The sequence below is a fragment of the Caretta caretta genome, chromosome 15 (genome assembly GCF_965140235.1).
Source record: "Caretta caretta isolate rCarCar2 chromosome 15, rCarCar1.hap1, whole genome shotgun sequence".
In the NCBI taxonomy this organism is placed as follows: Eukaryota; Metazoa; Chordata; order Testudines; family Cheloniidae; genus Caretta; species Caretta caretta.
The window spans coordinates 6,678,113-6,692,531 of record NC_134220.1 but is presented as its reverse complement, the minus strand read 5'-3'; the positions used below and the strand labels follow the sequence as shown (position 1 = coordinate 6,692,531).

Genomic DNA, 14,419 nt, shown 5'->3' with positions numbered 1-14,419 from the left:
CATTAGGTCCTATACTCTCTGTCTCCTAGGGCAGGATGCTGCATGTGTTACCCTCCACCATAAAGAAAGAAGAAGGGGAGAACCTAGATGCTGAAGGATCCTCTTCCTACAAGAAGCAGAAGGAGTCCAAGGACAAAGCAAACAGTGCCAGGTACAGAGGGGGGCAGTGTCACACAGCAGGATCCTTTTGTTTTAATATGGCACTAACTGCAGAATTCCCCTTTGGGACCAGACTTGAAATGTGTGCGGTTTCTTTAGGGGGTGTATTAAGGAACAGGGCCAGTCAAATTACTGTTATGTTGCCCCTTCCTTGACTCTAATGTCCTGGCATCTTCTCTCTTTCTGTCCTCGGCTCATCCAAAAAACCGGGATCTTTTTTTGGCTCATCCAGGTTGCCTTACCAGATCAGTCCTTCTAATCCAGTATCCTAACTTCAGCAGTGGCAGGCTAAACAGAGCCCAGCCAATGCTCTGTAACTGTTTAGGAGTGAAGAATGTCCTATTCCACTGAAATGCAGCCTCTCTGTTTTCTCTCCCACTACTTACAACCCACTTGCTCCCCCATCCTCCTCTACCCTTCCTCCCATTCAGTTTGTGATCCTTGTTGGCCCGCTGAGTGTATCTTTTCTGTGTCGCTCTGAGGCAGATGCCAGTTGAAAGGTGTGAACGATCTTACGATTTAGGCCTCATTTTATTTTCTCTTCCTCCCCCTCTAGCTCTCACAACTGGAACGCACTGTTCATGGGCACGAACGCTGTGGCGGATGCAATCGCACAGAAGTACAATGCCACCAAGAGCCAAGTGCTTGATCATGTGAGTTGGATTCTAGCTGGGAAGCATCATTTCAGTCCATGGATGGAAGCGTGTGGGCCTGCAGCTTAAAGGCTGCTGCTTTGGGTGTCTTTCTTAGAAGGCTCTTAGCACGCTTCTTGGTACCATGAACTAAGTTTCCCTTAGTACATGTGTGCATGGAATGGCTCTTAACTCGGCACTAACAGCTAGATGTGGGCGGTATCTGGGAGTTCATCTGAATGGGGGGTCACTTGCAGAGTGCTAAATGAAATACAAGGTATATCCAGGCACCTGGGTCATCCAAGGCAGCTCTTTTTACTTAGCAGTTCCCGATGTTCCTTCCCGTTCTCTGGCGCGGGGGTTTCAGTAGCGCTCAGCATTGGCCTAACGCTGCTCCCATTGAAGCCAATGGGAGTTTTCATTGAGGTCGATGGGAAGCCAAGTTAGGGGGATGCTTGGTGCTTTTGAAAATCCCGCTGTGAGTGATAAGCGGGAGGCTGCAGCAGGGCGCCAGGCGGGTCCCATTGGTGAACAGGGGTAACAGGCAAACTTGGGCCAGGTGGATCAGACTCTGGTTCAGGAAGCAGGAGCCCCCTCTCTCAAGCAGGTAGCATGTGGTTTCTACCCTCATCTCTAGGCTAAATGAGGACATATTGGGGAGCAGTTAATGAGTCTTACATTGGGTGTCTTAGGCTTTAAAAGGAGCAAGTATGTTTCACAAAAATCATTCCTGGCTCTGCCTGCATAATTGGAGCAGTATTCACATGTGCCAGCCTTTCACCTCGGAAGAGCTGCATTATTATAGTCCACTGAGATCAGAAGTGACATGCGTGTGAAGTATCCACCTCATTACTATGGACCAGTGGTACCAAACACCCAGTGGCTGGGCTGGGTCTGATCCCTGTATGCACATTGTCCAAACCACGTGACTTGCATTCTGGAGAATCTGACTGCTTTTATTTAATACACAAGTAGCTCCTAGCTCTTGTGTGAAGAAAGCCTGTTGGATGTGATTGATGTAATGTTGGTTTAGGCAGCATGGCACAGATTTGAAGGTGTGCCTTGCTCAAGTCACTATAGTCACGTGTTAACTCTGAAACCTAACGAGAGATCAAAGGGCAGATATTCAGATAATTTAAGTGCACAAGTATAGTAGAATCTATGTTTGAACTAATTGAGGGTTGAGGAATTCATAAAACTTAAGCTCTCAGTTACAGTTCGTACAGTACATAGGTTGTGGTGTGGCACACTGCATCACTTGTTCAAAGCACTTCAAAGCAATTTTCAGTGCACTGAAGGCATCAGAATGTGAGGGGATGTCGACTTGTTCTTCATTAACATCACTTTTGTTGTGTGATAATTTTTTTGTTTTTGTTTCCCTTGTGGGGAGAACATGGTTCCTACAACTGGTCATTCGTAACACTGGTGTTCATAAAATCCACGCTGTACTGTCTGTGCCTAATTTGCTTCACAATTACTGCAGTTGTGTGCTCAAAACTACACACAACTGGTCAAGTAGACACCAGCTGAAATAGCTGTGGTCCTAAAACTACCCTGCATAACACTTTACTGCTGCATTCAGCACCATTCTTTTCACTAGCTGAGGATTCAGTCATGCCCTCAGTTACAAGGGGTGGAGTTCCCATGGGAGTTACATATGCAGAACAGCTGGAATTTGGACCTAAAAGCTTAGATATGGCCTACGAGTCATCAGCTAACCTCAGGGTGACATTCTGGCTTGACTGAAGTCAACGGAGCCAAGATCTCACCCTCTGTCTGTATGCAAACCTCCAGTTAGGCCAGAGTCTGAGTGGTGTGGGTGTTACTCTGGTTTAGGCCTGTTGTTACCAGCGTAGTTTATGCTCCTGACTTTGTCACTCTTTGGATTTAACCACTGTTGCTCTCATTTGCAGGAAGGCAAAGGCAGCGTGGCCGTGAGGGTAGCTCTGGGTGAAACCCAGCTAGTCCAGGACGTCCGCCAGTTCCTGATCGACAATGGAGTCAGCCTGGATTCCTTCAGTCAGGTGAGGCACTTCAGTAGCTCCGGCTCAGCAGAAACCCTGCTCGCTGCAGCAGCAGATGGCTTATTTCTTCTCACCTTAGTGTCTGGGTGTTCAGGAGAGAGTGATGCAGGCTGATGGTGTGGGGGTGCTCTCTCTGTCAGGGTGGGTCACTCATCTATAAATACTTGAACGGTGAACAGCAGAGAGAATGGTCTGTAAGTTAGCAGTCTGCTCCTGGCTTAGTGGGCAAGCTGGGTGCTACGAGGATTGGGAACATTGGCCTTTCAGCTCTCTTGATCACGTGGTGCGCAACACACACGAAACTTGAGGCTCTTTTCACGCTTGTCATCCCATTGGTTCCTGGTGCTTAGTCCTTACAGTGCCATGGCTGGATGCAGAGGAAAACCTTAAACCTTGGAGTCGGTGGCACTAGGATTTGGGATGTTTCTTCTCCAGCTGCCAGGGAAGGTGAACACATTTGACCTGGCTCCTTTCACCCTCTTACTTATTTGCAGCCATCTGTCTCTAGAAATCCCCCTTCAGGGCTTTTCAGTCTGCTTGTGTTCTCCTCTTGGAGGTCTGCAGATCCATCAGAAGCCTCAGGTCAATCTCAACAAGATTCTGAGAAGCTTGAGTATAAAAATGTGAACTACAAAGTCCCTACTCCATTTTTTTCCCCCGGTTTTCCATTTCACAAATATGGATGTTTTGTTTTGTTTTATTTTTTTTTGGGCCCAGTTTTGAGTAGAGTAGTAAAAGCCATGTCTGAAATCGGTGCTAGGCTAGAAGAACTTGCACGGCATCTTTGCATGCTAACCATCCCTGTGCACAGACCTCCTCAGCACAGCTCTGGGGATGGGATTTGCTGGCTGACGGCTGGTGCAGGACCAGCTGAATGATCACACTCATTAATAGTTCTCATCCTTCCGTCCCAGCCCTTAATATCCATGTGTAAGTGTTAAATAAGTCAATTTAGGGTTATGTATTATCTTCTCCCCACCCAAGTATCTCAAATGATGGGGGTTTGATCCTGATCCCCATAACTCTCATTGAAGTCAGTTGCTGAGATTGCTCAGCACCTTACAGGATTGAACCCTAAATGTGCAGGAGTAGATTCACCCACCACAGAAATGTGCCCAGCCTGGAGTGGGACATGGCAGCTGTTCGAATGCACGCAGCAATACGAAGCTAGCTGAACTGAAAATGGAGAACAGCAGCGTGTGTGGATGTATTGTATGTTGGGAACTGATGCCTGGCCCCGTGAGTGAATGGAGTTTGTCCACTGGGGCTGCATTTCAAATGGCAGGAAGGGAATTTTACACAGCTCTTTGTGGGTTTGCAGTGTATCCTGGAAGCATATAAAATGGAGCAGGGGGGCCCCCAAAGTCTCAGACCCCTTATAAGAATCCTCCTCTGTATTTTTCTCCCCACACACACACACCTTTTCAGGCTGCTGGAGAGCGGAGTAAAACTGTGATCCTAGTTAAGAATCTCCCTGCCGGCACTAAAGTGGTGGAGCTGGAGGAGGTCTTTGGCCCATATGGCAGCCTCGGGCGAGTGCTGCTCCCGGAAGGAGGGATCACGGCCATTGTGGAATTCTTGGAGCCCACGGAGGCCAAGCGAGCCTTCACCAAGCTGGCCTACTCCAAGGTAAGCATGAAGATGGCAACATGTGTCGTCTAATGTGGAACTCTCACTTCGGGAGAGGAGATCCAGGCTAGGCAGGCTAATGCAAATCTGCCCTCTTCTCTGTCCCAGTGTTGGCACTTTGAGAAGCCAGGTAGGAACAATTTGATCAGGTATCAATATCTTAAAACCTCAGATGTAATCATTAGTAATCAAATTCAAATTCAAAAGGGTGCAAGTTCTTGCTTAATGTGGAGGGGCTGAAAGAAGCAATCTCTAGAAGTGGGGAGAAGGTCAGGGCATTTTTAGGAGAATAAAATCCCCCCATGTTGCTATTTCCTGGTCCTTCAGTGTCGTTCAAACTCAGCCCTAGAGAACGCTCCTGAACCCCCAGTGAGAACACGCCCTGAAGGGAGAGCATGCAGCTGTGGCTTTTAACCTCCAGACAGCTCCCATCTCCTGTAATATGTCCCTTGAGAAGGTAGAGCTGAGATTTGAACGTATGTTCTCCTCCACCCCCTCGCATCTGCAAAGTCACTTCTCCCCTGCCTTGTAGCCATCCCTTGTATCTGTCACCCTTGCAGTTTCAGCACGTCCCTCTGTATCTCGAGTGGGCTCCCATGGGTGTCTTTTCCTGCCCACCCCCTGAGAAGAAGCAGGCTGAGATTCCAGAAGAGGAAGGAGAAGCAAGGCTGGGAACTGGTAAGAATTTTTATTTGGGGGAGGAGGTATTTACTGTAGTGTGTGTGACCCTGCTTTTCCTGTAGAGCAGTGGCCATGCTGTTCTTGTCCTAAATGGATGAGAACCTCTGCCTTACTTGAAGTCCCCTCTTGAAGTTGCTTTGAGGATCGTGTGTCTAGAGATGAGCAGAGTTTCTCTTCCCCCATCATTCTGCAGAGCACTTGACTGCTGACCTGGGAAAGCAGATGTCTCTAGACCTAAGCGGTACAGCAGTGCACTTGCTTGCTGTTGCCATTCTCTCCCTTTGGGTTTTTGGAAGCCAGTGCTGGTGTTAGAAATGGGGCTAAGATTTGGTGCGGTATCGGGGTTCAATTGGTAGCATGTGTGAGGTCAGTGGGGTGAATAGAGCTAAGATATTAAGCAGTGTGGGAGAATGATTGTGGCTCAGAAATGCAGGGGCAGCGTTATTCATTTGTATTACTATAGTACCCAGGGGCCCTCGATATAGACCAAGACCCCATTGTGCTAGGCGCTGTAGAAGCGCACAACAAAAATACAGTTCCTTACATAAGCGGCTTACAATTGAAGTACATCATAAGAGGCAACGGATGGCTATTGACGCGCCGAGGAGTACAAGTGAACGATGAGACAGTATTGGGCTGCGTGAGAGGTAGAGATCTGTGCATACCAACAGCCTGCCCGTTGCCATATTTTGCGTAGGCATCCTGACAGAGGAGGGTAATGAGGTAGGTGTGCCAATGTTTATGGGCAGCGCCTCCCAAGCGTATGGAATAATGCAGGAGAAAGCACGGAGGGGGTTGAAAATTTAAAAAGTGGGCAGTGGAGGATGACCTCATGGGCTGAATGTCGCCATCTCAACAGCAAATGAGACCCTATGACGGGCCTTGAAAGTGAGTACAATTGGCTTATCTTTGATGCAACGGAGAAGGGGGAGCCAGTGGAAGGGTGCAAAGAGGGCTGACACAGTCAAAGTGATGGGCTAGGGAAATGATCTTTGCAGTCGCATTCTGAATGGCCGCGAGCAGGGATTTGTCAAGGCCAGAGAAGGATGTTCTAGGAATCGAGCCGTGAAGTGATGAGAATTTTGTTGCTGTGTGCATGGATAAGAGGGGCTGTATCGTAGAGGTGTTATGCCCAAAGAATTGGCAAGATTTAGATGCAGCCTGGATGCGAGGACTTAGAGAGAGGTCCGAGTCAAAGATGACACTCAGGTTGCAGGTCTGAATGGTGGTATCCAGTCGTTAACAAAGGAGGTAATGGGGAGGGCTTGCAGGGGAAGATTAGGAGCTCGGGTTTAGCCATGTTTAGTTTGAGCTGGTGTCTAGAGATTCATAGAATCATAGAATATCAGGTTGGAAGGGAGGTCATCTAGTCCAACCCCCTGCTCAAAGCAGGACCAATCCCCAGTTTTTGCCCCAGATCCCTAAATGGCCCCCTCAAGGATTGAACTCACAACCCTGGGTTTAGCAGGCCAATGCTCAAACCACTGAGCTATCCCACCATGAGGCAGCGTCAATGACAGGCTGAGTTTTTAGTCTGGACAGGAGACAGGTCTGGAGTGAAGAGGTGAATCTGAGTTGTCAGCACAGAGGTAGTCATTGAATTTGTGTTTGTCAGTGACGTTACCCAGAGATGAGGTGCAGAGAGAGAGGAGAAGAGGACCAAAGACAGAGCCCTAAAGAACCTCCACAGGGAGTTAAAGGGTGGATGAGGAGGATCCCCGAGGAACACACTGAAGGAGCAATTAGAGATGTAGGAGCGGACAGAGTCACGGAAGCCAAGGGAGGACAGGACTTGAAGAAGAGCACAGGTGACTGTATCAGAGATGGCCAATAGGTCAAGAAGGATGAGGATGGAATATTTGATAGAATAGAGAAGGGGGAACTAAAGAAGAGATGCAAAGAAAATTGTTTGCTTAGACTTTCCCCTTATTCGCCCTTAATGCAAATGCAGTGTGGACCAAGAAAATATGCATCTTTCTTGGGTGCAATAGTTTTTATGCTTCATGTGCTTTAGTATCAGTACTGGTTCCAAAAATATGCAGATTCCTTTGTTGAAGGAGGGTGATTTGAGGAGTTTCAGGAAAACTAGGCAGATGAGATTAAAGCCAGGCCAAAAAAGGCAGGAAGTGTCCGGCTGAAGGCCTTTTTTCCTGCCCCTGAAACACACACATGGCTAGAAGATGGCACTCATGACCAGGGCCAAACAAGGTAGCAATTGTGCTAGTCTCATTGCCACTCTCAGCTTTGTGTCCATGAAGCCCAGCCAGTGGGAGAACTTTGAAACCAGTGAATGTTTATGGCTTTGTGCGAGGATCTATGGTGGCTTCTGTTGGAGCTTCTGATCTTGAGCCTTCAGCAGCTCCACTGCCCCAAAAGAGAGAACTGTAGCAACTCCTCACTTTCAACACCTTGGAGTTAGGACGTCAGGGGGAACGCAGGGCACATTCAGTACCTTGAGACGCTCAGGATTGTTCCTGATACAGTAGTTTCTGGTGCTCCGTGTAGTCCATTTTTAAAAGTCTTGGTGGATGGGACTAACTCCACTTCTAGTGGAGATGATCACACTGTCTAAGATCTTGCCATTAGGAGATGCACTCCTGAGATTGTCAAATCTGGTGACTTGAGAGTTGGCCTCACTGGCGCTTAGATACTGAAGTGACAGCTGATGGGTAATATTTCTGCTTTAGAAAGGGTATTATGATGAACATTATTATTATTATTATTTATTATAGCCCAGACCTGAAGAAGAGCTCTGTGTAGCTCAGAAGCTCATCTCTCTCACCAGCAGAAGTTGGTCCAGTAAAAGATGTTATCTCAGCCATCTCGTGTCTCAATTATTCCAAGAGGCAGCATAAATAGCTTACAGGGACTGTACAAGCCACCACCCCGACTAGAGAGTTCTCTCCATGTGCATAATTGGTATAAATGGAGACTGAGCTCTATAAAGAGGGTAGGAGAAGCAGTCCCAGAACAAAAGGACGAGCAAGGCCAATCTGCTGCTGTTACTTAACATGCAGCAGTGCCAGTAGGTCTCAACCAGGTCAGGTCCCCATTGTGCCAGGTGCTGTGTGAACACACAGCAATTACAGTCCCTGCCCCAGAGAGCTTAGTCTGAAAGGCAAGACCGATGAGGTGGATGAGAGGAATGGTTTGGGGGTGGGGGGGAGGATGAGATCGTGGTTACAGCATCTGACTAGGACTTGGGAGAGCTGAGTTCAATTCCTGACTCTGCCACAGCCTGCCTGGATGAGTCACTGAATCCACCCGGTGCCTCAGTTTCCCCATCGTAAATTGGGGGCAGTGCTTTCCTACCCCACAGAGATGTTGAGGAAAAAATCCTTCAGTGAATTTGGGGTGATTGGATACCATGGTGATGAGGGCCCTATCAGTACTGAGATAGGAAGGATGAAGTAACACCAACAGTAGCTGTGATGGGGCACTTTAGTATCGACAACATGACATGGAAGCGGATTGACCCCTCCCCCAAACTTTATAACAAAGCCAGTTATTGACAGAATTTCCCCATCAGAGGGAGGGGAGTGACACAGCTGAGCACATGCCTGTTGTCCGCATGTGTTACATGGTGCCCTCCTGTAAGGGTCTAAAGAGCCTAATTGAAGGGCCAGGCCTGAGGATCCCAGCTCTAATTGAACAAAGGAAGGTAGCACCAGGCAGCAGGGCCCAGACCAGCTGATTGCCTGGCTGGCAGGTCGTGGAGCAGCGTGTGCATTTGTGTGCTTGCCTATGTTAATTTCAAGCCCCACTGCACGCCTTGTGTGGGTGAATTCCCACTGCTCTTATGGTAAGGACATGACCTTTTTTATGTCTTTCCCCTCTCCATCCCTGGGGCTTTTTAGCATTGCTCTTGCATATTTGAGGCCTTAAACACTTTTAAAACCAGTACGGAAGGAGGTTGGATAGCTGAGGTTTTATTATTTGTAATTTTTTTTCCCCCTGGAAGCCTTTTCAAGACGATCAGGGAGGTGGAGGGAGCCGATGAAATCTTTTCCCATTCCAGGTCCTGTGGGAGGGACAAAGATAGGGGCAGCTGTTTTATCTCCCCATAACCGAGACCCTCACCTCCAGATAAAGGGCTTTAAGCACAGGAGCTCCTGGAAAGCTGCTTCAGTTTGATAATGGTCTTTGCTGTCAGCCTTTGGCACCATACGCCTGGGGAAAGGTGTGGGAGGGAGGCAGCAGTAAATTCCTTAGTCTGATTACAACAGAGCCCCATGTGACTGTGTGTGACTGTTGTGCTAACTGCAGATGGAGGCACCTTTCCCCCACCTAAATCTTTCCCCTCTTCCAACCCATTTGTCTTCAAAACCAGTGAATTTTCTACGCAAGTTTGCTGATTTCCAACAATTGCTAAAAGTTTCTCTTGCAATTAAGGGTGAAAGTGCTTTCTCCAAAAGAAAAAAAACTTGAAACATTTTTTTCAGGGCAGAAGAAATTTACAGTTGATCACTTGTTTCTGTGACTTGTGTCTGGTTCTGAAAAGCTTTTTAACCAAAGCAGGGATCTGGGTACACTTTGGAACCAACCCAGCTCATGGCACTGTTGTCTCAGCAGAACATGCCTATTCAACAGAATAGCAGATGATCAGCACAATACTCAGTACAAAGGGTAGATGCAATAGGAAGGCCAAGCTAGTCATACGTCTTTGGCACCAATTACGCCTTCCGACACCTCTCCAGTGGATTGGGTCAGATCCTGCTCCTCTTGGAGACAATAAAAAACTCCAACCACCTCCCATGAACTGTAGTGGGGCGAGCTAATAAGCCTGATCCTAAGCCCTTTGCAGTCAGTGTCAAGATCCCTGTTAAGTTCAGTGTGCTTTGGATGAGGCCCAAAGGCTACGAGGGATCTCTCACACCTTCCTCTGAAGCATCTTATGCTGATCACTGAGGTGGGAGGCCAGGCTGGCTGGATGTGGTTTGGCAACTCGTGTGTATGTGGTGAGCCCTGGAGAGAGCTGTTGGTGCCCAGTGCTGGCGCATACCATGCTGGGGTGAGAGAGGTGAATTGCAGTCAGCAGTGGAGGTGCTCAGGGCAGGCCCTAAAGCTAAGGAATTAGGCTGGTTACTTAGGGAAAGCACCACATTTGGTGCTCGGATACGATGGTAGTGGAGGGCTAGGTGAGCATTTAGAGAGATTGGGGGTATAGTGATAGTTGTAAGACATGCTTCTTGGGTCTCTGTCATTTCTGGAAGACCTTCCAGACAGCTGCCTTTGGTTTTGCAGCCCAGCTTTTCTGCGGAGGAGAGAGCCCAAGAGCGAGGTTGTGTTGGCGATATCTTCCTCTCTGGGTGAGGAGGAAGAGTGTTTCAGTCACTCTTCTACCTTGCCTTGGTGCCAGGTGGAAGGAGGACAGCATGTGGGTTTGAATTGCTGATAATGCTGGAAGCCAGCCATGGGTTGTTTCCTAATGCCAGCATTTGGAATGGAGATGGGAGAAGGTGGTGAATAGAGATGTTGGAATTCCCTACTTTGTATGTGGATCATTTTCTGGGAAGTTTGGGGCACAAGGCAAATTTCCAGTTTAGATTCTGATATTAGCCTCATGCTCTGGGTTGTGCATCCCTCCTGAGCCTGCCTTTCCCTTTCTCACTCCTCTCCACCTCCTTTCTGGACAGCCTCTCCAACTTCCTCAGTTGTTAAACAATGGGCCTCAGAAAAATGTGAAGTTCTTTTCCCCTTTCCTTTCCTTTTTCTTTTCTCTTTGCGGCAGAGATAGGATGGCTGCATGTTCCACTGATGTTAAAAGGACAACGTTATCATTGTTGCTGTTTTCATTAAAGCATAAAAGGGCCATTTCATGCCAGAGCCCTTGAAGATTAATTAGAAGTTTAATACATTTGGTTTGTTTCTTGAAAGTAGAAAAAGGCTGGTGGAGTCTTCGTGGTACTTGCTGTGGTGAGTCGAATGATTATGGACAAAAACCCGTGAAGTTCCCTTTCACGTACACAAGTCTTTCAAACCTTGCTACAGCCTCCATCAAAATGGGCTGAAGCAGAAGCTGTTCACGAAGGGGATGGGTTGGCGCAGCGAACAGGTTACTTAGGGAAAGCACCTAAGTGGGTTGTGGGTTGGCGCAGCGAAGGTGACTGAAGATTGGCCCATAAACTATTTTAAAAATTAAGTAAGCCAAGTGAGATGCAGCATTTGCTACCCTGTTGATTCCTGGCTGTTGTGCAGAGGGGATGCAGTTGTGTCTCAGTGCTGGAGGTTCCCAGGTGTCGTTCTGTGGTTTAGCAGAAGGGGTGCTGTTGTCTCTCAGTGCTGGAGGTTCCTTTGTGGTGCACTGGACTGTATCCGAGGTGATACAGTTGCGTTTGTGGTGGCGGTTCCCAGGTAATATGTAATATGGTGAGTGCCAGGGAACACTACAGCAGTGTCGTCATTACTTGTGGTATTTCAGAAGAGCAGTACAGTTGTGTGTTGATTACCAAATGCTACGATCTGTGTTGCAGTTCAGCTGAATAAGGTCCATAGATCATGGAAAATAAACTAGCAGAGCAGAGGCACTACTGTATTGGCTGGGTGCTCTAGGAGCATGGCTGCCATCTTGAACCTGGTCCTCAGTTGTCCTTTTATCCAGTCAGTGAGTTGAGTATTTTGAGGTATTTTATGCACCGATGCAGGAGTAGACCTTGTACATCAAATACTTGATTAGCAGCCTCTGTCAAGAGAGGGCTATACTGGAGTAGCAGTGGGTATTTCAGGCCAAGGTTGAGGGATACTTGTAGAGCTGTGCAAGATCCCAAGGTTGGAGCAAGTATCTACCTAGGCTTGTCACCAGAGTGTCTGGCCTCCTGGAAAGTAGTATGCTGTAGGTCGGAATTCAGGGGTGTTAGAAGAACAATACATGGCTTACACTAGCTATACATGTTGTGGCTGCGTGTCCAAGAGCATCAAGTTCACCCACAGAACTTACTAAATGCAGCTAGAGAGATGAGTCATTATAGTCTGTGCGTTGATGACTCCGACGGTAGGGTCAAAATACAATAAATCCCTTCAGTCTCCAGAACTGCCTGGAGTTACATTTTATGGTGTTTATGGTTTGTTCTTTGCTTTACAGCTAGTGATGAAACTGAGGAAACTAAAAAGGGCTCAGAAGAAATAGATGAAGAGGAGGAGGAGGAGGAGGAGAGTGTTCCAGGATGTACACTGTTCATCAAAAACCTCAACTTTGCCACCACAGAAGATACGCTGAAGGAGGTGAACAAAGGGAGAGGTGGTGGGACTGGGTGTTGCATGTGTCCAGCAATGTTCTGTTTAGATGGAGCAGCTCGGTTTGAGTGGCTTGGTCAGGGTCAAACAGTGAGTTTGTTGCTCAACCTGGATTTAAAAGTCCTTCAGCTGCTCTACTGTTTGGTATTTTAAAGCTATCGATAAAGCATTCATCAGTACATATCTTTCATCCAAGCCTCTACAAACATTGAGCCCCCCCTGGCCCTTGTGAGAAAAGTCTCATAGCCATTTTGCTAGGGTAAAGAGTAGTAGAGAGGTGAGGTAGCTTTCCTAAGGTCATACAGTAAGTCAGTGGCAGAGGCGGAAGAGTAACCTGAAGTTCTTTCTGTTTCCTTTTCCAGCTACTAAACTCCTCTCCATTTTGCTGGTAGGAGACAATAGATGTAGCTATAGACCACGCTAGAGCTGTTCTCCAGCTTGGTTGTGAAAATATTATGCTGCACAGATTGGGGCTAGTGGTGGCTTTGAATGCTCAGAGAATCTTGCACTTGGGTTTTTTCATTCACATCAATTGTCATGTTAGAGGGCAGTCAAGTAGACTGTCTACCTGGAAACTTTACCAGCACAGGCAGTTTTCAAAGGCTAACTTAATTGCTCAGACATCCCTAGCGATCCATCTCCAGACTGGAGTGTGTTATCCCATCCTGTATCCCAGTAGAGGTACCCCCATTTCCCTTACCTTTCATGCCTAGCTCACTGTTGAAACACCAAATGTTTCAATAATCTCCCATACAGGTAGTCAAAATTGGAGGAAACCTATCCATCCTCCTCTTTGTTTCCTTCCTGTACATATCATGGATCCAAAGGCCTTGAATTTGTAGAATTGATGTGTTCATAGAATCATAGAATATCAGGGTTGGAAGAGACCTCAGGAGGTCATCTAGTCCAATCCCCAACTAAATCATCCCAGCCAAGGCTTTGTCAAGCCTGACCTTAAAAATATCTAAGGAAGGAGATTCCACCACCTCTCTAGGTAATGCATTCCAGCGTTTCACCACCCTCCTAGTGAAAAAGATTTTCCTAATATCCAACCTAAACCTCCCCCACTGCAACTTGAGACCATTACTCCTCGTTCTGTCATCTGCTACCACTGAGAACAGTCTAGGTCCATCCTCTTTGGAACCCCCTTTTAGGTATTTGAAAGCAGCTATCAAATCCCCCCTCACTCTATGGTTTAAGGGAACCACAAACTCCTGTAGATTCACTAGTACCTAATTAGGTCCAATCCGTTCACCATACCTTATACTTTCATTGGGGCTATGCAACATATAATTAAGCCTGGCAGAATTCAGTTTTTATTTTTTATAAAATGATGGCTAATAGCAATGTTTATTGCTAGCATTTTTTTGTTGTAAACTTTCACAGTTGTGGGAAATTATAGGAGGGGTTGGACACTCGGGGGGAAGGGTGTCAGACAGACAGTTATTTAATGACAGTAGATGTTGAGATTCAAAAAGTTAAAGCTTTCTAACCATTAAAACATAAATTGTCAACATCACACATCAAAATATACAAAGTAAAAATCCTTAAACTGTAGTTCTCAAGCAGCATTTTTTATTGCCTATCTGTTTCAGGTTTGATTATCATGGATAGAAATATTTTTTGTGTGTGCATGTGTATACGGTGAAATCAACGTTCACCAACATTTGTCAATAAAAATCGAATCCTTCCGAGCCTACATATTACATAGGAGAGCTGCCACAGGCACTTCTTGGTACCTCCCATGCGGTACTGGAAAGAGAAATGTTCTAAGGATATTGTAATGAACTGGCAATGGTTAGATCAGCTTTGAAGGAGCCAGTGTCTGGGTGGAAGCATTCTTTTAAGTACTTCAGTATTCTGTAGCAGTGATCTAAACTACTGCATCTTTCCATAGCTATAGTGCAGTGTGATGGATAATTACTGAGAGAGTGTTTTAAATAAAGGCTGTCACAACAGAATGCATGATGTGTGTCTTTTCCTTGTTCGGTGTGCATCTCTCTCTCTCGCTGTGGGTTGACTTTGTCTGTTTCAGTTGCTACAAAAGGGGAACGTTGTCAA

General features: G+C 46.9%; 1 protein-coding gene across 4 annotated transcripts in view; it reads left to right on the top strand.

Annotated features, from left to right (window-relative positions):
* RBM19 (RNA binding motif protein 19) overlaps positions 1-14,419 on the top strand; it is a 147,049-nt gene that overhangs the window by 27,781 nt on the left and 104,849 nt on the right. For all 4 annotated transcript variants that reach the window (XR_007352793.2, XM_048821083.2, XM_048821081.2 and 1 more), the window contains exons 12-17: positions 30-151; positions 716-812; positions 2,705-2,815; positions 4,244-4,444; positions 5,005-5,122; positions 12,207-12,346. Coding sequence is in view for 3 of the 4 variants with exons in the window: in XM_048821083.2 (XP_048677040.2) it covers positions 30-151; positions 716-812; positions 2,705-2,815; positions 4,244-4,444; positions 5,005-5,122; positions 12,207-12,346 (789 nt within the window). In the remaining variant the exon portion in view is untranslated. The remainder of the gene's footprint in view (positions 1-29; positions 152-715; positions 813-2,704; positions 2,816-4,243; positions 4,445-5,004; positions 5,123-12,206; positions 12,347-14,419) is intronic.